The sequence below is a fragment of the Myripristis murdjan genome, chromosome 17, assembly GCF_902150065.1.
Source record: "Myripristis murdjan chromosome 17, fMyrMur1.1, whole genome shotgun sequence".
In the NCBI taxonomy this organism is placed as follows: Eukaryota; Metazoa; Chordata; class Actinopteri; order Holocentriformes; family Holocentridae; genus Myripristis; species Myripristis murdjan.
Window position 1 is genome coordinate 25,456,517 of NC_043996.1, and position 23,254 is coordinate 25,479,770.

At 44.2% G+C, this 23,254-nt stretch overlaps 2 protein-coding genes across 4 annotated transcripts in view; both read right to left on the reverse strand.

Annotated features, from left to right (window-relative positions):
- The window catches only part of kirrel1b (kirre like nephrin family adhesion molecule 1b), an 82,441-nt gene extending 77,452 nt beyond the window's left edge, over positions 1–4,989 (reverse strand). The window contains exon 1 of the mRNA XM_030074831.1: positions 4,684–4,989. Coding sequence (XP_029930691.1) covers positions 4,684–4,729 — 46 coding nt within the window. The 5' untranslated portion in view covers positions 4,730–4,989. The remainder of the gene's footprint in view (positions 1–4,683) is intronic.
- A 3,051-nt stretch (positions 4,990–8,040) lies between these two features.
- Positions 8,041–23,254, reverse strand: part of cadm3 (cell adhesion molecule 3) — an 87,534-nt gene continuing 72,320 nt past the window's right edge. The window contains exons 8-11 of one of the 3 annotated variants that reach the window (XM_030074833.1): positions 19,348–19,520; positions 17,992–18,012; positions 14,510–14,635; positions 8,041–12,738 (exon numbers count right to left, since the gene is read on the reverse strand). In XM_030074833.1, the coding sequence (XP_029930693.1) occupies positions 12,620–12,738; positions 14,510–14,635; positions 17,992–18,012; positions 19,348–19,520 (439 nt within the window). In that variant the 3' untranslated portion in view covers positions 8,041–12,619. Of the gene's footprint in view, positions 12,739–14,509; positions 14,636–17,991; positions 18,013–18,523; positions 18,856–19,347; positions 19,521–23,254 lie in introns of those variants that run through there. The other 2 variants (XM_030074832.1, XM_030074834.1) reach the window with 2 other exon arrangements.

Here is a 23,254-nt window from a genome sequence, read left to right on the forward strand (position 1 = left end):
TCATCTCCCCCTCCTCCTCCTCCTCTCTCGCTGTCTCCCATTCCTCTGCTCCCCCCTCATCTGAACTGACATAACACCCAGATTGACATGTGTCAGTCCTGATACCAGTTGGGATCTGCACGCTCTTCTGTTTTTCACTCCCACACACACACACACACACACACACACACACACAAACAGCCAGCCCACGCAGAGGGGGTGGAATTTGCCACTGTCGTTTCACTGGATTAGTAGATTATCGGGGTACAGCGAATTAAGCGCTGGCTAATTGTGGGCGTTGTGTTTTTTTAATTGCTGTTCCTTGTCGTTGCAGATTACGGCTCCCGCGCCACAGCGATATCAAAGCTGTCAGGTAGTGCTGCATGATGGGGGGGGTTGATGCGATTGCCCACACACACACACACACTTAACTCCTCAACTTGCTGCGTTGTCTCAATCTCAGCGCCGGTCTTGAGGAAGGCTCGCGATGCCGTTCTTGATTGTTTTCATTCAAGTCTGCAGCATTTTAATTGCGGTGTGTTTTCTTCGAGCCTCACTCCGAGCTATAGAGTCAGTCACCCAGTTGTTTTTATAGCTCAGCTGGTAACGTATGGCTTTAATAGAGCCGGGCTTAAGGGTTTCATTCCCCTTGAGGCCACTTATGCAAAAAAAAGTGTTCATTAATGGTACTTTGGATGAAAGCTTCCACCAAATGGCATATCATGTCATTGGCTTTTGTATATCGGGCAACTGTGATCGTGCCAAATTCAATTTTGAGCCCTTCATTCATGTTGTTCTTTCAAACCCGGTTCTGATAACAGGTTCTTAATAGCACAAGGGCTCATTATGTCACATCCAAGTTTCTCGAAGAGATCCTTGAGGGGGTTCCAAGGAGTCTTCAGCAAATTGTACAACAGTTAAATTCAGTGCAAATGATCTCACCGCTATCCACCTATAAACAACATGGCCATTTATACAATTCACTGCCAGATCATCAGCAAAAATCTTCTCGTATGAAGTCGCCAGGGCAAAATTTTATCAGTTGCGGCCTTGTGGAAATGTTTGAGACCTCTGGCCTATATATTTTCGGCGTCTTGCGCTTTGTTTTTACAGCGCAAGACTTACCAAACTATTGCATGTCACAAATCCCCAGACAGACATGCATCAGGGCCACGAAGCCCAATTTGACAATCCAGTCCCCGCAACCCTGAACATATTTTAACCGTCGGGTGATTCATAAAAAGAATCGCACAGCTGTTGATATCATCACCGGGGGGGAATAACGGCGGAGCGCTCGAAAACCTACGGTGAAAATCACTCTTATGCTCGCGTTGTGTTAACTTTTAGGGGGCGAAACAGGAGTGATCGTGAAATGAAAGAGGCTTGAGGACACCCGCAGACCCCTCCGAGTGCCCCTGGGTGCCACTGGAGCTCACACTGGAGACCATTGTGCCGGTGTAAGCCACCAAACGGCGCCGGGCCGAGTGAGCTGAGATGCTGATTGAGCGCACACTCGAGCCGGCGGGGCCTTCTCGCCGGGTTTCACGAGCGCTGCTGCTGCTGGTCTGTCTTTGTTTATCCTCAAACATCCCCTCTTGTCAACAGTGTAGGACTGAACACCCCCCCCCTCCGTTTCTTCCTCTCCTCGTCTTTCCCTTTCTGCCATCTCTCCGTCTTTTTGGCCTGTCTCTTTACATCTGCGCCTCCGCTCTATTCTTGTGACAGGAGAAAAGAGAGGGAGGGAGGGAGGGAGGGAGGGAGGAAGGAGGGGTGGGAGAGAAGGAGAAAAAGAGCGTGTATATGTGTGTGTGTGTGTGTGTGTATGAGAGAGAGAAAGCAAGAGGGGGGGGGGGATGGGACAGGTGCTGGCAGTGCAAGAATTGCTTTGCTTGCTTTGCTTGCATGATCAGGCTGCAAAAATGTTCGGCTCAAGCAAAAGCACTGTTCAAGAATCCTCCCCGAGAAACAGACTTCCCTCGCTCGAGCCCGGCCAGAGAGAGCTGGGATCGGATCGTGGCAAGCGAGAGGCTGCGCTGGACCCACACATGGGCGCGCGCACACACACACACACACACACACACGCACTCATGCACAGAGCCGGGCGATAATTACAGAGGCCCAGAGCCCTGCGGTCTGCCACACAGAGATGTACGCCTATATTATGAAGCCAGGCACGCCGCTGGACTGAAAACACACGGTAAATCAGCCGTGTTCAGAGAGAGGAGAGGAGAGGAGAGGAGAAAGGAGGAGAGGAGAGGAGAGGAGAGACACCTGGAAGAGTCCAAATAGGCTAAACACACATTAGGCTGCAGCTGCTGCATGTATGGGACGGATTTGACTCTGATCACATTTACAGGCTTACTACAGCTCAGCCGGAGATGTGGCTCCTCTGCTCTATTCTATTTCACCCTACTGTACTCTATTCTATTCTATTCAATTCTATCCTATCCCATTCTGTTCTACTCCACATAGTCAAAATAATCAAACATTTCTAGCCTATTGTATTTTATGGGGCCATGGTCAAGACGCTTACTCTACATATTATAGTCATGATGACGATCATGTGCTTTTTCTATTCTCTCGAGCAATGTCGGTCATTCTATTCTATTCTATTCTATTCTGTTCTATTCTATTCTGTTCTTTTCTCAGCGATACACCAGAGTCTCTTCTGTCCACCGGTGCTCCATTCATTCTTTCCTGTTTTGTTCTTTTTCCGTTGTATTTTATTCCATGCTCTGCTATTCTATTCTATTTTATATGGGCAGAATAATTGAATTACTCTAGTCTACTGCGTACAGCTGTAGTCACCGAGATCACTCTATTCTGTTCTCTACTGTCCTCCTCTGTTGCATTGTGATCTGTTAAAGTCTGGCTATACTATTGTTCTCCCGTTCCTTTCTGTCCCGTTCTGTTTTATTCTGATCTCTAGACTGCTTTGCTCCGTTTTTTTGTTCTATTATTTTCTGCTGTGTTCACTTCTGTTCTGATCTGCTGTTCTGTTGTGGTCCGTTCTCTTCTATTCTCTTCTATTCTGTTCTATTCTGTTCCATCCCGCTCCGTTCTGTCTCTCCTCAGGTGGTCTGCTGTGCTGCGGGCTGTGAGCTTCACTGTTTGTCTGTCTTCCCAGATCACCGTCAGCGGTTCAACACACCGGCGGCCTGCGGCACCGGGGACCCAGGTGCTGAGGCAGGTACACACACACACACACACACACACACACACACACGCACACATACACACACACACACGTTTGCTTCATGCCACCAAAATTAATCACCTCTGTCTTTGGAGCCGTGACGCTCCGCAAACACACACTCATCCTCTATCTCACTGTAGTGCGTGTACAGTATATGCATGTTTGTGTGTGCGCAAGTGTGTTTATGTATGTGTGTGTGTGTGTGTGTGTGTGTGTGTGTAGAGAGAGAGGGCAATTTATCAAGGTGATCGATAAATGTGGGCATTAATATTAGTAATGGGCCTCTCCTCCAGTCCGGGGAATATGTCTCGGTCTTTGCAGTAAAATATGAAATTTCCCGGCACCTGTGCGTTCGCAGCGGGACCACGTGCACGAGCATGATCGCGGGCACGGTCACGAGCACGGACAAATCAGTGCAATACTCTACCTGCATGCTGACAGAGACTGAGACATGCGCTGCTCTCTTTACTCTCTCCCTCTCTCTCTCTCTCTCTCTCTCTCTCTCTCTCTCTCACACACACACACACACACACTATTTCTCTCTGAAGGGGGACTTGCACTAGTCTCTATGCTCCTCTCTTTCTAACACACACCAACACAAACACACATACTGAGCTTCAGGGAATGCACTCGCGGGCATGTGTATGTGCGCGCGTGTTAACGTGCGTGTGTGTGCGTGTGTGTGTGTGTGTTGGAAATTGATCCAGTGTGACTCATGTTAAAGCCCGACGACTAGACTGAGCATTGGATACTCGCCTCATCAATCATCCCCAGCTGGCATGATATGCGCAGTGAGTATGAGCGCGCGCGCCCGTGTGTGTGTGTGTGTGTGTGTGTGTGTGTGTGTGTGTGTGTGTGTGTGTGTGTGTGTGTGTGTATGTGTATGTGTGTGTGTGTTTGTATCTGGATGGATGCGCGCGTGCGTGAGTAAAAACACAGCTACTGAGCCTCGCTGCGTTTGGATGTGTGAATGAAATCTATCTATTCAAGCATTTCAAAGGTCACATCAGACTAATATCTCTTACAGGAGCTCTCTCTCTCTCTCTCTCTCTCTCTCTCTCTCTCTCTCTCTCTCTCTCTCTCTCTCCCTCTATTTCCCTTTCTAATAATCATGAAACTGAATAAATATGAATGCGTCTAGACCGCTTCTCTCACACTCGCAACCCCTTTTTTCTCAGCAAGACCCCGTGTCTTCCCTCCAATGCCCGCAGGCTACTGGTGCCCAGTGCACAAATCCCTGTAAACCCCATAGCACACACACACATACGCACACACACACACACACGCATACACACAAACACTGCACACAAGCACTGAAACACAAAGATACAATGATGTACTGTACGCACGCAAACACACAAAGTCCGCACACATACAAAACACATAAAAGCGCGCACACTAACGCTGGGAATTAAAGGGGAGAGAAAAGAAAGATCACGCGTCAAAGAAACTTTTTTCGGCCGTGGCTTTGTGCCCGGTTCAGGCTGACAGAGCTCCACATCTCTCACCTTGGTTCAGAGTGATCGCCAAAGTTAGGATCCACAGCCCTGGCATGATTCAGCCGAGCGCATTCAGATTCCTCCGCTCGGCTCCGCTTCCCCGGGAAGACACCATCAATTCCTCCCGACCGAGTCAGTTTCCCTGGAATCCTCTTTTAATCATCGGGAAGCAAAGGGAAGAAACAAGAAGAAGGAGGAGGAGGAGAAGAAGAAGAAGGAGAAGGGGCAAAAAAAAAAAAACCCAAACAAAACCAAAACAAAAGCCGACGCGCTTTCTGCTTCTTCTTCTGTTCGCCTCCGCTCTTCCTCCACTCGTTTCCGTGCGTAAAAATAAAACACTTTTCCCCTCTCAGTCTCTCTGCGTCCTCTCTCCTCTTCGCTCTGTAGTCTCATTAAAAAAGAGTGAAGTCCTCTCTCTCTCTCTCTCTCTCTCTCTCTCTCTCTCTCTCTCTCTCTCTCTCTCTCTCTCTCTCTCTCTCCAAATCTCCGTTTTTGACTCCACATAGAGGAGAAGGGCGCTTCAGGATGCCAAGCGGCTGCACGGAGAATTACGCACTATAATATTCCTATAATATTCCTATAATATCCCTAAAGGGGCTTACAATGTCTATGGCTCAGTAGTGCGTTTACAGTAACCTTGTAGGCCTACTTATTCTGTATCACCTAGATAACCCTATAATATTCCTATAATCTTCATACAGTAACTTCAGTAGATTTTTTTGCTGCAGTGGTGAATCCACATCGACCCCTTTAAGCTATAACTAGATATTTCCTGTGATATTTCTATAATATTCCACTAACATGAGAAACAATATACAGAATCAGAATCGGAGACACTTTATTGATCCCTGGGGGAAAATTGGGTAAATAGGCTACCTCTGTTTATTCAATGGTGACTTCACATGGGTTATTTATGGTATTGTCTGACTTTGTGGTGTCATTATAACATACAAAACTTGAAAAAAAAAATCCTCAATAAGTAAGATGGCTAAATAAGGCCACTGCTCAAGTAAAACTAATACCTGATTCGATTAAAATACAAGTAAAATAGCGCAATGAAAACATAAAATCATTCAGGTGCCAGTGTTTAAGTAACCTATAAAAGCAAGCCTGAGAGGAAGTGTTTCTGAAGAAGAATCATATGAATATTAAAAAAAGAAGATTTTGAAAGGAGGAATTAAAGGAATAATAGTCCAATAAAGACTTGCAGTTTTGTCGCACTTAGTAATAAATTCAAAATGAACTTATCCTACTTTATGTTACATTTCATCCTTTATGGTGTATCTGTGATAATCTATGATAATATGAGAATTTCCTTATGATCTTAAAAAATGTGTTAATTGTCCTCTATAGTGACTATACTTTATGGTAGGCCCATTTTTGTTGCCTATAGTGTTGCTATAATGTTCTAATTACATTTCCATAGAGATCAATACTGTGTCTATGGCACTACATAGTCAGTTTACAGTAATTTGATCATGGCATGACACTGCTATAATATTGCATTAGTATTCTTATAAGGACATAATAGTGTGTCTTGTACTGTTAGCACATAACACTCCTATAATATTCCTAAAGAGACTTGTGCATCTCTGACATTCAATTTCCAGTGACTTTACCAATACTTTATGGGCTATTGTCAATGTTTTGTGGTATTCCTATAATATTCCTGTGATATTTCCTTGAGGGCCTTACATTTTTCACTGTAATGTTAGTAAAAAAATATATTATAGGATTACTGTAGCTGTTTGTCACATGAATCCTCGTTTCACGTGTCCTCTTCCTGCTCCCCCCGGGTTTTTCCATACATCCTTTGTCCTCTGAAATATTACTTTCATCTCGGGTTACGATTTCCTCTTGAATGGTAAAATGGAAGTTTAAACTTGCTGCCTCAGATCTTTCCCACCAGAGTCACAAGCCCATAATAGTCTTACAACATTCATATGGGCCACAGGGACTTAAACAATGTGTCTGTGGTAGCCAGTATATTGTGACCTTGTTGTACTTAATGTCATATTATATAGGGTTTTATAATTTTGCTGCGCAGTAGCTGGGTGATCTTATAAAGTTTTTGCTGATGTGCCATAGCATACTCCAGAAATTGCACTTTTGGGCTGTTTGGGGCCATTTTTGCAAGGGGTTTTTGTATCAGCACCGTGCTATGGGCACTTAGAGCTTTTATACACTTATGTTTGAACAGGATTATGAACATCTGTCTGTGTCAGGGCTGTGACCGCTTACTGGATAAATGACTGTATGGCTGCATCACCCCTATACCCAGATCACCATGTGGTAGCAATATGGGGAGGAGAGAGGGGGATTAGAGGAAACCACAGTAGAGGGAGGAGAGGAAGCGAAAGAAAGAAAGAAAGAAAGAAAGAAAGAAAAGCAGGAGGGAGAAAAGAGAAATCAGGGGAAAATGTACAGACAATGAGATTCAGATGCATCTTGGCTATTTTTTTACTCCCTGTTTTTCAGAGTATTTCAGCTGAAAAAACTGCAGCACCGCTACCATAATGAAAATGGGCTGAATTGAGGAAAAAAAAGAAAGAAAGGGAGACAGACAAATAGGCAGAAAATGCTCGCCAATGAGTTTCCCTCATTTTTTGATCAAGCCATTTTCTGACAATAGGATAATCTGATGTGTGACACCGCACTGCCCTCTGTTGAAGCCCCTCTCTTATTACACTGCACATGAAATCACGACGCGCTGTCTGTTTTCATCACCTCTGCATAATCCACATCCTACTTAATTGTTATCGGATTAGTGACCTTGTTTATACCTCATATCCTTGGATTTAATGAAGAGTTGATGCTGACATTGTGCACACACACCAATGACAAGTGAATAGGTCTTCTTTCCAAAGGGAATAGAGGAGTTTTGTTCAGATATGAGATATAATCCACCATCTGAAAATTTAGTGAATCCCACTTGTATATCTTGCTCAATAATCAAAAATTGTAGTGTATGGTAAGGATAGTATGTATAGGTAACCCTAGTTATGATGTTAGGGATATAGATGCAAATGTTTAGCAAGATATTTTAACTCTAAAAATGGGTTTACAGTGCTTTGGAGCAGAAGTTCACAATTGTTTCAGGAAATCATGCAGCTTTCTATGATTGATTATTATGATGAGGATGATGAATGTGAGTAGTATGCAGTGTTTCCTCTCTTCATTCATCAGCAGTGGGGCACCGCAGCAGGAAAATAGCCACCACTGCCAGAGAGGAAAATAACAATACAACTGAGCCAAGTTTTCCTCCGGATGTGCATCATAGGATTTTGGACATTTCTAACATCTAATACTCCACAAAAATGCTTTTTTTTTTTTTACCCCCACACCAAGAACAAATGACAAATCAAGTGAAGTTAACCCAAATGCATGTTTATTTGAAGTCAACAACTGAACCGGCATTGTAACAAAAAACAAATACTGTATGAATATAACAGCCAACAGACGCGAACCCTCCACGGCGCGTGGCTCGGTCTCGCCTCGATGACATCATCAGCCATAGTACAAATTAACATACATGACAGCACTATTTTTCATGTGATATGGATATTTATTCAAAAGGAAGACTTGTCATCCAAAAAAATAACGCTAAACAAAGACATTGTTTTAGTCATTAAAATAACATTTCGTGAACGCAACACACATAATAGTGTCTCCGGAGTCTGTTTGGGTCAATTATACACACCACACACTCATACACAAACACACGCACATACACACACATATATACATAAATACACTAACGTCACAGACAACATGCCTGCCGTGCATATCCAGATATGTGTGTGGACGTGTGTGTACCCTGTGTGTGTGCAAGTGTGTATAGGTGCGCTTGTAAAAGTATCCAGTAAAGGCAACACTATATACACGAAATTATATAAAAATGGCAGACTGTCGAAATAATAAAATACGCAAAAAACTAAACCTCTAACCTTCAAGTGTTGGAGTATCTAATCATTTAAAAAAAGAAATTGATTATCAATTGAATTGAAAGTAATACATTTAAGATTATGCACACCTTTTATAAAAACATAATTTAAAAATCAATTTGTTTATACTACAAAAAGAAAGAGATGAGTGGCAGTTGGTGTGCGACTGCCTGAGCAGGAGTTGGTGAGAGATACAAGCGGCGGGGTAGGACAGCTTGGTCTGACCCGAGAAGAAAAACAAATGCTGCTATTTGCTGGCATCTGGTGACAGATAGTTGTTACTGCACTGATGCAATGAAACATGAACTTGACTCATTTCCTGTCCCGGTTCAACGCCACTGTAACCCGACATCTTTAACATCTAGCAGTGCTGGATAAAAGCCGAAGGGGGCTGGCCCCACGTAGACCCGGGGTACAGGTGGGTTAAACGGGGCCACGGCCCGCAGCTCGTCTGCAGATCAGAGGACGGTAGGCAGCTCAGTCACTAAGACCGCCGCTCTCGTCTCAGGAGAGAAGCTCGTCTGCGGTGCACTTCTCATGTCCGACGCTATCTACAGTAATTCCAACCTTTTCACATGCAAGCTACATGCTAGCACATTAACTAAGACAAAGGACAGGACGATAAATTACAGGCAAATACAGGTCCATTAGTTTTTAAAGACACTACACGCTCAGATTATGAGGTGGACATTCCTTTCTCCACTCACAGAGCTGAATTAGACTGGGGTTAGATGCAAATCAAAACTAAACTTTCCAAAATGGACAAGCTCTAAGAGACAAACTCAGTCCTCTGGTCTGCAGACGTCACCGGGCATCGTTGGCAAAGCTGAATTGCGTTGCAGGGCAAACCTGGGATCAACCGTGTCACCAATTTGTCCGAAAAACTCATCTGAGGTTGATTCAACTCGTCTTGTGCTATGATATCAATACATGGCACAAACCTCACAATTTACCCAACAATTGACTGGTATTTAAAACCAGGTTTGCTACAGCATGAAGTCAATCTTAGTCTCTGATCGAGGACCAGCTTAGTTACCCCGAATCCCAACCATGACCTTTGGGAATGAAATTAAAAAAAAGAAAGAGACAACACGCAACAACTGACCCCAGTGTAGGTCACCTTACTCTTTGTAGTATAGCTAGCTTACAGACACACTAGCCTGGCTGTTAGCTTTCTCAGCTGCCGGCTAGGTGGCAATTAACGACAATGCGGGGCAAAAGTACGAAAAGCACGATCCCTGAACGTTCCCAGAAAAGGTGTACAAAAACTATCACAGACGTAACTGTCTACGGGTAGGACAACAGCAAAATGGATTCCTCTCCCGAAAACTACGGAGAGCTGCAGAGGGCCATCGGCGCACCCCCGGCATACCTAGAGACGCTATTTTCTAAGTCTACATGGACGTCTGAGTGAGCGAGACTGGCAAGGAGAAACGGACATCGATCAAAGATGGAGAGAGACAGAGGGAAGAGGCGATGAGGAGAGGAGAGAGCAGGTGAAGGTGGATCGGGACGCAGACGGGGGAAGATTGATTAAAGAATGAAAAGAGATGGACGAGTAGACGGGAGGGAAAAAAAAAGAGAAGAGGACAGATAGGTTCCTAAATGACTTTCTTCTGTGTTAGTGCACCTTAAACTCCAGCTCGGCACTCTGCCCGCCGAGCCAAACCTTGGCAACCGTTCAGTCTGAAGCCCCAAGCCTCTTAGTTAGATTGCAATCAATTTCCACGACCGGGCCAAGTGGAGCTTGGCAGTGCCAGGGCGAAGTCCCAACCTTAATAAAACACCGTTCATTTATTGGATCCTTTCGCTTAAGCCGGCGAATGATTTCTGCTTGCAATAACAAAAAAACCAAACAAACCCAGATGATAATTGAGAGGCTGTTTTGTCGGGAAGTCGACTGTCATGATGCATGTGGGCAGCGGCTGGTCCTCTTTGGCCCAGTGGTGGAAACCAGGCAAGCAGTTTCACCTTCCCAGAGCAGTGACTGTGCCAGCTTCTTAGAGGAAGTCATGATGTCACTACTGAATGAATTTAGCGCTCGGCGGCTCCAGCCAAGAAAAGCAATCTGCTGCGGGGAGAAAAATGGTGGAGTCATGAGGTACATTCACCGGAGCCGCTGCCGAGTGGAAGAAAGACAAAAAAAAAACAAAAAAAAAAAACGCTTGTCAAACTCCACACGTCAGGCAGTGAAACTCCAGGCAGACGACACAGAACACTTCCACAGCTGCGAGGCCCTTTTTCCACCAAGGTTTTGCTACAGCTTAGTGTTTGGCAGCGGGGGCGCCAAGAAAGCATTTCACCACAGGGAGGAAATGGCGGCATCGATGTGGTAGGCTACACTCAAGAAAGACCAATGCAATCAAAGTGGATAAAAGAGAAAAGATAGGCCAAAAATCTCAAATTCGACACAAATCGCAAAAAAAATCATATTTATGGACTCCCGGACTGACTAACCGACAGACACTGTAAACTTTTAACACTGACAGTAACACACCGAGAAACCGACAAGAAAATAATAATAATAATAAAAAAAAAAAAAAAAAACTAAACCAAAAAGTCAATCAAAAAGAGAGAAAACCAAAAAAAAAAAAAAAAAAAAAAAAAAAAAAAAAAGAGAAAACGTTCCTCATACAAATATTTGCAGTTAAGGTTAGTTTTCATCGCAACGTTATCGTTATTATTTTCATTTTTTTTTTTTTTCCCAGATATTGATATTTTCGACTCGGCATTTCCACGCATGTAATAAAAACAGGCAGGCTTTTTTTTTTTTTTTTTTTTTTTTGAGTATATAAGTTACTGTAATGCAGTAACAGACCGTATGAGATACAGGAGAGAGAGAGGGAGATGAAGAGAGAGAGAGAAAGGAGTACAAGAAGGAGAGAGAGAGATAGAGAGAGAGAGAGAGAGAGAGAGAGAGAGAGAAATGATAGTGTATTTACAGCACACCAAACATTTTCTGTCGAGTAAAAAGAATGCTATATAATTCTATATATATATATATATTTATATATTTATATCGGAGCCCCTCGGCCTGGCAGCGCGAGGTGGGAATGCTGTTTTTGCATGAGTGTGGTGTGTCGTGTGGTGCTGCATTGGGGCGAATTCAACTGGGTTGGCTCATACCGGCATGTATGAGGACGCAGGGTGAGGGAAGGAGGTCTGACGGCATTTGGAAAAAACAAAAAAAAACAAAACAAAAAAAAAACAAACCAAAAAGCAACATTACACTGTGAGAGCGAGAGAGAGAGATTATATTTGTCAGTAATCATTTGCTTTCGATGGATCTCTCCATCAGCACAGGTGTCATTTCAGGGAGTTTTACACGGGGGATACTTGAACGAGGGGGGGAAAAAACAGCGTGAAAGACCTGGGTGGGTTCAAACGAGGAAGATGGGGGGGTGGACAGTGGTACATCAGCTCGGCATGCTGGAATGTGACTTACAATTTTGAGTACCGTTACACTTCTTCGAGGCGCTGATAGTTAGAGATGAGATGCGATGCTCGTGTTAAAAATGTGCGAATGCGTCATTCAAAAACAATTGTGTTAGCAGGAGGCCCATGGTGTTAATCTGAGTATCTATGAGCGTGTACACGAGAAGAGGGTTTTTATCCCCCCCCCCAAAACAGTGTGTATGTCAATGCATGTGTGTGTGTGTGTGTGTGCATGTGTGTGTGTAACTTCATGTCATCCGTACATCAGTGCAAAATCTCACTTCCCTGTATCGATGCAAAGAAGGTTGTACCAGGTGAAGCTCAATTCATCCGCTTATCCTGCCCAGTTCTTCCGCCCCAAAACTTTGCCCTCCACTTCCCCTCCTCCCTTCCCCTCCCCTCCCCTCCCTTCCCGCCATCCCTCTGACTGAGTGAAGAACTGAAGCGTTGTGAAGACAAATGGAGGCTTTTTTTTTCATCCTTTCGCTCCTCTCCTCCGCTCCTCGCACCCTACGTCCTCCTCCTCCTGCTCCTTCATTCCTCCTCCTCCTCCTCCTCCCCGTCCTCTAGATGAAGTACTCCTTCTTGTCCTCGGCTCCGGAGTGGCCTCCCTCTGCGTTGATGATGGCCGTGTCGGCGTCGGGGGCGTCGTCCGAGCCCTTGGCCTCGTGGGTCAGATACGTTCCTGTGGAATGAGGGAGACGGAGAAAGAGAGAGAGAGAGAGAGAGAGAGAGAGAGAGAGAGAGAGAGAGAGAGAGAGAGAGAGAAATAAGATTTGCTGAGGCAGTAAAAGTCAGACTCTGGAACTGTAGAACGGGGGGAAGTGGGCAGGGCAGCGAGTGTTAAAACAGTGGAGCGGGAGGCTATTCCAATATGATGACTAAATTACCAGTTGAGACAGGAACTTTGGGTGCTTTGCTTTCACTTTTTTTTTTTTCCCACTTTTTATGTGACTCACTTGTGTAGGACAGTTATCGGTATCGAGGGGACACACTAGAGGACTTCACAAGTACTGACTTTGAAAACTCCTGCACTGCACGCACTTATTCCTAGGTTTCTCAGAGGTGTAAACGTGCTTGCACCTGGAGACGGAAGGGCTACCAATGCTACTATAAAATATCTGATGGTTCGTTAGTTGAGTTGAGTTTATTTAATATTCATGCTCACAGTTAACAACTGAAAAGAAGCAGAATTTACATAAAAAAAACTACCTAGCAATAGAATATAAGACCATAAAATATACACAGATACACAGCTTTTTATACAATCTATACTTATACACAGTACTCGAGTTGAGGGGGGATGAGGGTGGATGGCATCCCCCATGAAATAAAAATGGTCAAAATCATCCACCCTGTAAAACTGCCATCCTCACTTTTCATCAAGTGAAAAAAATTGACCATCCACAGTAGATACTGTCCAGCACCATTTGTTGCTCTTGCATGTACAATGCACATTTAATTGGCTTACGTATAAACCTGCACTAAGGAACTAGCCTGGAACGGTCGTACTATGATTTAATTTCCATTGTTCACGTCACAGAACACAGACTACAAAATGAGACAGATAGATAGATAGATAGATAGACAGATAGATAGATAGATCATCATCACCTAATCCACACCTTTTACTCCTCCAAGGCTGATTCTTGTGCCAGCTTTGTGGCGTTTTGGTGACGCTTTAGTTGGAGAATGTCAAGAAAATAAAGATACTAGGGAATATGACAAAATGCCAGTTTGGGTTCTTGTTTGCTTCTGACATACACAACACAAGCATTTGTCAATTATCACTTTTTAATTATGGTAAAACCGGTAACCGTCTTGCAAGCACATTTAAATTATTATTTTAATGCAGACTGTTGACAGTGGTGATAATTTAAGGTTGAAATCAGTGTATATTAGTATTTAACATTTTAAACACATTTAATAATACCGCAATTGTACTGAAAACAATAATTGATAAGTGATAACTGACGATAAGTCATGATAATCGTTATTTTGAGTTTTCCTCCCAGCTCTGCTTGCACTGCAGAATAACACAACTACACAACTGAGGTTATCCTGCTGACCCCTCAGACATCGCTGACGTCAGCACGTCCGATCTCACAGCACCTTGTGCAAACCAGCGCGCATTAATGCAGTACGCAATAAAAAAAAAACAGGAGCAAGTCACTCATTCATTTCTTTGGTCTGCTTAGAATGTAGGGTTGGGCGAGGATTATGGACAGAATTTCTATTTTTATATTAAAGTATGCTTTCATTTCCATCTCCTCTTGCATGTGTGCGTGCATTTGTATGCATATGCATGTTTGTGCGTGCGAGGGCCCATCTCTGTATGCATGTATCCATATTTATGCATGTGTACCTCTATGTACACTCATGCATGCATGCATGAAGAGGGGTGTGTGTACGTGTGCGTGTGTGTGTGTGTGTTTATGCGCTTGCAGGTGGGTGACCTTTGTGTCTGATGAGGTATCTGCCCAGGACGATGAGGAGGCAGAGCAGGATGAAGACGATAACGGCAACCACCCCTCCTATCACGGCGTGGTCCACTCCCGACGAGGTCGACATGGCCGTGGGGTCTGGGGGGAAGTCGTGGAGAAGAGACGGGGAGAGGAGGGACGAGGGATGAGAGAGGAGAAGAGGATGGGAGGGAGAGAACGAGACAAAGACAGACAGACAATGAGGGAGAGATGGGGAGAAATAAGGAAAGAGAGAGAGAGAGACAGAGATTGAGAGTAGAGAGGAAGGGGGGTGGATATTATGGAAATGGGAGACGAATGATGAAAGGCAGCAGAGATAGAGGGAGAGAGAGAGAGAGAGAGAATAATGGGGAGAGTGACAGAGAGAAGCAAGACGGGGGGGAGAAAAAAAGAGAAAAGAACAGGGAGAGCGGAGAAGACTTGTCAATATATAATTCCCCGGCACAGCAGCAAACCTTCAGAAGACAAAGACGAGGATATGAAAAAAGGCAGGCGAAAGAAAAAGAGGCCAGCGCGTCGTTCTCCATTAAAAATTGTTCGTGACTAACATGCAACAGGGCTGTGCGGTTTACAGCCGGAGCCCCAGTCACTTCCAAGAACATCTGGGGAATATGTCAGCGCTGTCGGGCGAAAACCTCCAACCTCCACTTCTGATGATTTTTCATGTTTTGACTTCAGCTGAAGGAGTGTGTTGAGAAACTTCGACAACTCTCAGTCTGATGAAATCTTCCTCCACTGGATCAACTTTAAACTTCATGGTGGTCAAGATTAAAAAAAACAACAACAAAAAAACAGTAGTAAGGCGTTCACGTGCTCTGGTTTGAAATATTGGGTAACCATAATGACCTGAAAGCATCGGTGTTATTTCAGAGGGTTTTACACTGCAAAAACGCAAAATCTTACCAAGATTATTTGTCTTATTTCAAGTCAAAAATGTCTTATTCCTAGTCAAAATATCTCATTACATTTAAAATAAGACATGATCACCTCAGAAGTAACTTGTTTTTAGACAATTTTCACTTGTTTCAAGTGAATTTTCACTTGAAACAAGAGAATATTTGCTTGTTTCATTGGCAAAATTTGCCAGTGGAAAAAGTGAAAATTCACTTGAAATAAGTGAAAATTAGCTAGAAACAAGAAACAATTTTTGCCAATGAAACAAGCAAATTTTCACTTGTTTCAAGTGAATTTTCACTTGAAACAAGAGACAATTGTCTAAAAACAAGTTACTTCTTTGGTGATCATGTCTTATTGACATGATCACGACATGACTTGAAATAAGATAAATAATCTTGGTAAGATTTTGCGTTTTTGCAGTGTATACAGCTACAAAGCCCAAATATCGCAAAATTTCTTTCTTTCTACTTTGGCAGAAGAATCAAGACCAAAGATTCTTTCGCTGAAGAAGAAAGTGGCTGCTTTTGCCGTCATGAAACGTCACACCTTGGACGCTCAGGTATCACAGATATTTCCCACTTAATTACAACTTCTGTGGGAGAGGCGTTCATGCACTACTAAATATGGGAAAATACGATGTTTCGATGCATTTCACTGCAAAAACTCAAAATCTTACCAAGATTATTTGTCTTATTTCAAGTCAAAAATGTCTTATTCCTAGTCAAAATATCTCATTACACTTAAAATAAGACATGATCACCTCAGAAGTAACTTGTTTTTAGACAATTGTCTCTTGTTTCAAGTGAAAATTTGCTTGAAACAAGTGAAAATTTGCTTGTTTCATTGGCAAAATTTGTTTCTTGTTTCTAGCTAATTTTCACTTATTTCAAGTGAATTTTCACTTTTTCCACTGGCAAATTTTGCCAATGAAACAAGCAAATTTTCACTTGTTTCAAGTGTAATGAGATATTTTGACTAGAAATAAGACATTTTTGACTTGAAATAAGACAAATAATCTTGGTAAGATTTTGCGTTTTCGCAGTGTTGAAGGCACTACAAGGTTGTTTTTCGTAATTTTCCTACAGAGTTGACATTTTGGAGATAGGAGGTTTTCACCTAACGCCAAGCAATAACTTGATATTTTTTCCCCTCTCGCATTCTCCTTCGCTTCATCCATTTAGCTGCCGCCCCCCTCGGAGAAGAAAGCAATCTACGTGTAAATAATTACATACATCGTTCATTTCGCCTGTCTTTTTTTTATTTTTTTTATTTTTTGGTTTACACCGGATCAAATGCTGGGTGACAATTTGAAAGTCACTCCGATAGGCACAACTGGAAAACAGTCACTTGTCATATCCAAAAAAAAAAAAGGGTCTAAAAAGACTTCAGAAAATGAAATAAAAAACAACAGGAAATGGAGAGATACAACGGGAGAGAGAAAGTGACTTCCACTTGGTGAATGACTTGAGTTCAATGAGGGTTCAAACCGATGTGGAAGAAGGGCGTGGGGTTGAGGAATCGACCAATCAGAAGAGACAACAGACACAGTTACACGTCCAGTCAGAGAAACACAGAGACACAGAAACACAGAGACACACAAATGAAAACCAGAGGAAGGAAGGTGGTGGGGTGGTAGGGGGAAACAGAGCCAGTCACAAGAGGGAAGGAACACATAACAGCCAATCAGGACACAGAACGATGCAGCGAGCGGCCAATTGTGGAGCAGGAGGTCACAATTCGGCCAATTAGACGAGTGAAGGGGGCATGACAACAGCCAACCAGAGGCCAGTCACAGTCAGAACGAGAGGAGTGGCTCTGGGCATCAGTCAGCATGACACACACGTTCACATTCACACTAAGATTCGCACACACACACACACAGGCACACACACACACACACACACACGTACACACCCGGGCCGGCCGGCGTGGAGGTGAGGGGGGGCATGCTGACGAGGCGGGACTGAGAATGAGCCCATAAATCCTGCTGTCAGCATCAAAGGGAGGCAGACAAGACCCAAGAACAGAGCCACCTCGGAGCCTGACCCCCCTCACAGCGCGCACACACACACACACACACACACACAGGCTCACACACACACACAGTGGCACAGAAAAAACACACAGTGGAAGCAGAACATTGTGTAATTGACTTGTACCACTTAAGGGGTCATGTTTGTGTGTGAGCCTGTGTGTGTGAGCGTGTGTGAGTGTGTGTGTGTGAGAAGTTGGAGGGTGCAGTGCAAATACATGTGTGCGTTTTAAACAGCTCCCTTCCACCTGTGCAGTCGGTGTGTGTGTGTGTGTGTGTGTGTGTATGTATTACAAAGACCAAAGTGCATGTGTGGGCTGCCGTATGAAAAATTCATTCCTCCTCTCTCAAGTTCAAAGTGTCCCCGGACTATTTTTCGGGAAAAAAAAGACACACCACACAGAGGAAGAGAGACAGGCGGACGGACAGACAGAGAGTCAGACCGACGAATCTTCAGACAGACAGACGGACGGACGGACGGACAGACAGACAGGAACAGGTGAGACAGGTGACTGGAAAGTTATACCTGAAGTGTTGTCTGGAGCGTCTTCGCAAGTGGATGGTTAGATGGATGGTGGATGTTGGATGGATGGAGAGATGGATGGAGATGGAGGTGGAGGGATGAGTGGTGGGTTGGTTGATTGGATGGATGGAGTGTGTGTCGATTCATGAGGGGAGGAGGGGGTGGGGGGTGGGGGGATTTACCAACAGGAGAAAAGAGGGAAACAAGAGAAAAAAACCATGAAACAGCTGCGACATTTTTTCCCCCATCATCGCCTGTTTCCTCGTCTTCTTGTCTCACTGCAAGTGTGTGCATGAGTATGTGTGTGTGTGCACATGCTTCTATGTGTGTGTGTGTGCATGTACAAAGACACATTCGTATGTTCCACAATGCACACGGACGAAAAAAGAAAAAAAAAAGAAAAATAGCAACTTGAACGGTGTTTGCTTTTCCACTCTATTACTAAGCCTCTCGAATCTCTTTTGTTTGCGTTTCTGTGTGTGTGTGTGCGTGTGTGCATGTGTGTGTGTGTGTGTACAACTCAAGACAGCTTTACCTGTGAAAGTGTAAACTCCATTCAGCCGGACGGAAACTGAGGGAGTAAGGGAGGAAGAGGAGGGGGAGGCGGAGGGGGTGGCAGCGGAGGGGGGGGAGGAGGAGGAGGAGGGGGGCGGGGGGGGCGAGCGGCAGGCCGGGGAAGAGGGGCGTTGGACAGCGCGGTGGTGGACTCGGGCGCGTTTGGGGCCATGGAGTCGGTGGGGCGGAGGGCGGGGCCCGAGGGCGGGGCAGGGGGGAGGTCAGCGGGGGAGAAGGGGGAGGAGGGGTCAGATCCGGAGCCAGAGTCAACCTCAGGGGTGGAGGGGAGGAAAGGGTCCACGTAGTCAGGGTCTAGAGGATGTTGGGGGCAGGAGGAAGAGGAGGAGGGGGGTGGAGGAGGAGCACGAGGAGGAGGAGGAGGAGGAGGAGGAGGAGCGGGCAAGCAAAGCACAAATGAAAATGGCCAGCATGACGTGAGCAAACACACGAAAGCAGATAAGCGTGATAAGCGGTGGTGGTGGTGGTGGTGGCGCGGTTGGATGAGAAAAAAAAAAAAACAACAACAACAAAACAACAAACGAAAAACAGGAGGAGGAAAGAAACGAAAGAAAAATCAGCAGAGGAAAAAGATGGAAGAAGTAAAAGCAAAGCCACAACAAACGACAGAAGAACTCAAAAACGTGATGAAGAAACGTAAAAGAGAAAGAACATCCCGAACATCACGTTTCTCTACCTTTTTTTTTTTTCTCTACCTCCATCCCTTTGTCCACCACACCATCCCTCTGACTGTCTGTCTTTTCTCACTTTCGCTCATACGTTCTGCCCCTCCCTCCTTCTCGTTACCTTGCACCAGGAGTTTGTACTCTCCCTGGCTCTGTCCGATGCCGTTGTCGGCGTTGCAGAGGTAGACGCCGTTGTCTGATTTGTTGAGCATCTCGAAGCGCAGGAAGGCACCGTCCACTTTGGCCAGCGGGGGGAGCTCTCCATCTGTCTTCAGCCACTCATAGGAGGTGGGCCTGACAGGAGAGAGAGAGAAAGAGAGAGAGAAAGTGTTAGAAGGAGCGAGAGACTTGACTTGGACGTTTGATGTTCTGTGCAGAAACATCCTGCAAAAAAAAACCCAGAAAGAATAAGTAAAAAGTGGGGAGGGAGTGATGGGAGGAGAAGGGGAATTGAGAGGAGGGCTGCAGCAAAAAAAAAAAAAAGTAAAATATGGAAAGAAGGAATGGTTGAAGGAGAAGGGAGGCAGAGGAGGAGAGGAGGAATGTAAAACGCGAAAGGGAAAGAGAGACATAACGGAAGCAAAGAAAGAGAGGCGTGTTTGGGAGGGACGCTGCAGAAGAGAGTAAAAAAATGGGAAAGGAAATGGGAGGAAGAGAGAAAGAGATGGAGGATTTGAGATACAAATGAGGGAGGAGAACGAGGAGCAGCAGCAGCAGCAGAAGAAGAAGAAAACGCCAGAATAAAGATCAGCATTTCAAATCAGCCGGCATGAAAAAATCCATTCTGCATAACAGATTGCGTATGAGAGAGATAGCAGGACGAGCCTTGATAAAGGAATCAATTATGTAAATACGTGGGTCCTTAAGCGTTGTACAGTAATTACAATGACAGAGTCTGAATCGGGGACGGACCTCAATGTGTTGCTCTGATTAATCACTCTTCGAAAAAACGGGGGGGAGGGAACCCTCAGCGACACCTAAAGGTACGATCTGCAATTTCATGGCAAGTGACCAGGTGGCCGTTCTCGATAGCACAATAACACGAGTTCAAACACGCGCCACGCCGCCGCCGGCACGCGTTATTTGTAATTTACACCAGCCGTTTTAATCGAATTTGTGATGTTTGCGAATGAGAAAACAGATGGAACCTTGACTTGTGAGAAGTGAGGTTTTTTTTATGCGAGGGTTTCCGGTTCCGAATCTGCGAAAGCGATCGAATGATGGTGGAGAGGATGGAAAGTCTTCTTCCCTGCCTGGACACTTGCTGCTGGGGAGCCCTTGGGCAAAAAGACTTTCTTCACCGGGCTCCTGGGTGAAGCTGCACGTCAACATTGATTCCTAGTCGTATTTTGATCTTGGATTTTTTTATCCTGACCTGAACCAAATAGTGTTAGTTGCCCGATCATAACCCTATCCTTAATCTAAACCCTTAACCAGACGGTTTAACCCTATAAAGCCATTTGTATCATATATGATACACATTTTCAATTCTGTTTTTCGTTTTCAGTTTAATCAATACTTGAAAATACTGTTATCAAAATACTGTTGTATACCTTTGAACACTTCCCCTGTTCACCCTGGACCATACCATTGGCACTTCAAGTACATATCATATATCATACACCAGAAAGGTCGTGTAATAACATATTTTTTGAATTTTTTTATATATATATTTTGTTATAGGACTAAATAAAAGGTTCAATTTAAAAAAACTGGAATTTTCTGCCAATTCTTTCATAGTTCAGGCTTTATAGGTTAAGTGACCTTACCCTTATCCTTAACTTGGTAACACTTTACAATCAGAGTACAACAATTAACGTTAGTTAATGCCGTAATAAACATTAAGTAACAGGTAATAAACATTAAGTAACAGTTAACTAACCGTTAGCTAATGTGTCTAAGAATCATATACTGATGTTGTTCATGCTAAGGTATTAATATGTTATTTACGGGTTATTGTAGATATTATTAACATTAGTAATGCCATAATAAATGCCATAATATCATGTACTGTATTTATGTTTTTATGTGTTTTATTCTTCTTTTTATGTATTTTTATGTATTTTATCTTACTGTACAGCACTTTGGACCTCTGTGGTTATTTTAAAGCGCTTTATAAATAAAGTTGGATTGGATTGGATTGGATTAACTAACAGTTAATTAACCATTAGGGCATTAACTAACATTAACTAACGTTAAGTAACGTTCATTGTTGTACTGCTATTGTGAAGTGTTACCCTTAACTTTAACATAAACTGCTTCACACGCCTGACTTCACCTTAACACTCGCTTTAACTTGAACTGCAAACGTGAATTTGAAAAAAAAAAAAAAAAAAGAGTCAACACCATTTAATTTTCATGTCACAAGATCTGCAAACAGGCCTCATGAGCAACTTCAATCTTACACCTTTTCCTGGGAAGTTCAGCGTTATGAATATGTGTCATCTCATGAATGTGAAGCAGGACGGAGCTGAAAAGGAGCATGTGCGCTCAGTCGAGGATTTAAAAAAAAAAAAAAGTGTCATAACATAACTAAAACAAAGCTGTCGTGATCAGGTTTGGGTGGGTTACTGTCAGTACACAACCCCCCCCCCCCTTACAGAGTCCTGGTTACCTGTCATAAAATGTTGTAGTACACCGCCACCAAATGCTAGATAATGTGCAGTTAACTGACCAATTAACTTTCACATTTACAGGCCGTAATTCGTGTAGTGTTATTAAATGTAATGTGCAAAAGTTAATCTCCGTTATACAGCGGGGAGTTCGAGTGCAACAAACTGATTGGTCAAAGACTCCTTCCAGCTGCGCTAATAATTCCCATCATGCACGTCGGGGCTCCTGTGTGTTTCTGTCTGAAGGTGCTCGAGCTCGAACCAAGGCATCCGCAAACACCGCACACAAGTCAGGATTCGCTCCGAGTCGTTCTTCACTGTGATTATGCACCTCATCCTCACCGCCGCACTCATAATCACAGTAGAGGATGAGCTCTTGGGTAATTATTGCTCAGTTATTAAGATTTAAGATTAATAAGATTTTGCACAATTACGTTAACGTCTCCAGAATTTGCGCGCCAACAGGTAAACACACTCCCAAAAATATCTGTAATCTGATTAGTGATTTTTCTAGTAGGAGATTATCAACAGGTCTAAACGACTTTTTTTTTTTTTTTTTTTTTTGGTGACAATCTGATTATTGTAATCCTATTACACGTGACTCCTCAACCTTGGCCATGACCTTGCCCTCGCGTAAAGAACACACAGCGGGAGGCGGCTCGCGATAGGGTCAAAGTTACGCGAGGCTTTTTTAGCTGCGGCCGCGTTAAGTGAGCAGTCTGGAGGCGTTTAAGTGAGTTAAGTGACTTCCAGAGCAGAAATGAGATGCGATTGCGAGCACTCCCGGGCCGCGCTGATCGAATAGATGGGAAATGTAATAGAATGTAGAGCAACAGAATAGAAAGCAATACGAGTCCGATAGCCCGAGGGCGTGCATTCCATTCTCTTCTATTAGAAAGCTCTCGGCGCCGCGGTGTCAGGGAAACACTGTGGAGAAATTTGATATGGGAAGTTATTCTTTTGGACCTGGCAGCATGTGACCACGGGAGGAAAGTGTACGGCGATAGCATCGCAAAAAGGATGGCGACTTTCATTGAGTTTGATTGGGGATGGCGACGCGATGGAGGGAGGGAGGGAGAGGGAGAGAGCTGGGTGGCTGGAGAGGACGACCGCGTGTGTTGGGGAAAAGGTGTTGTCACGGTGATAGGCTTTTGACTGACAGCTGTGGGGGCGCGTTGTATCTGATTTGATTGGACACTCGCTTGTCTGCCGGCGGTGTTGCAGCACGCTCTCTCCCCCTCGCCTTTCCTCTCTCTCTCCTTCTCTCTCTCTCTCTCTGTGTCTTTCTCTTGTTTGTTCTTCCTCTCTCTCTCTCTCGCCCTCTCTCTGTCTTAGTCATTCGCTGCTAGTCACCAAATTTTTCTCTGTCTCCCCTCCGCCCACGCGACTCTGCTCTCTCTACTTCTCTCTCTCTCT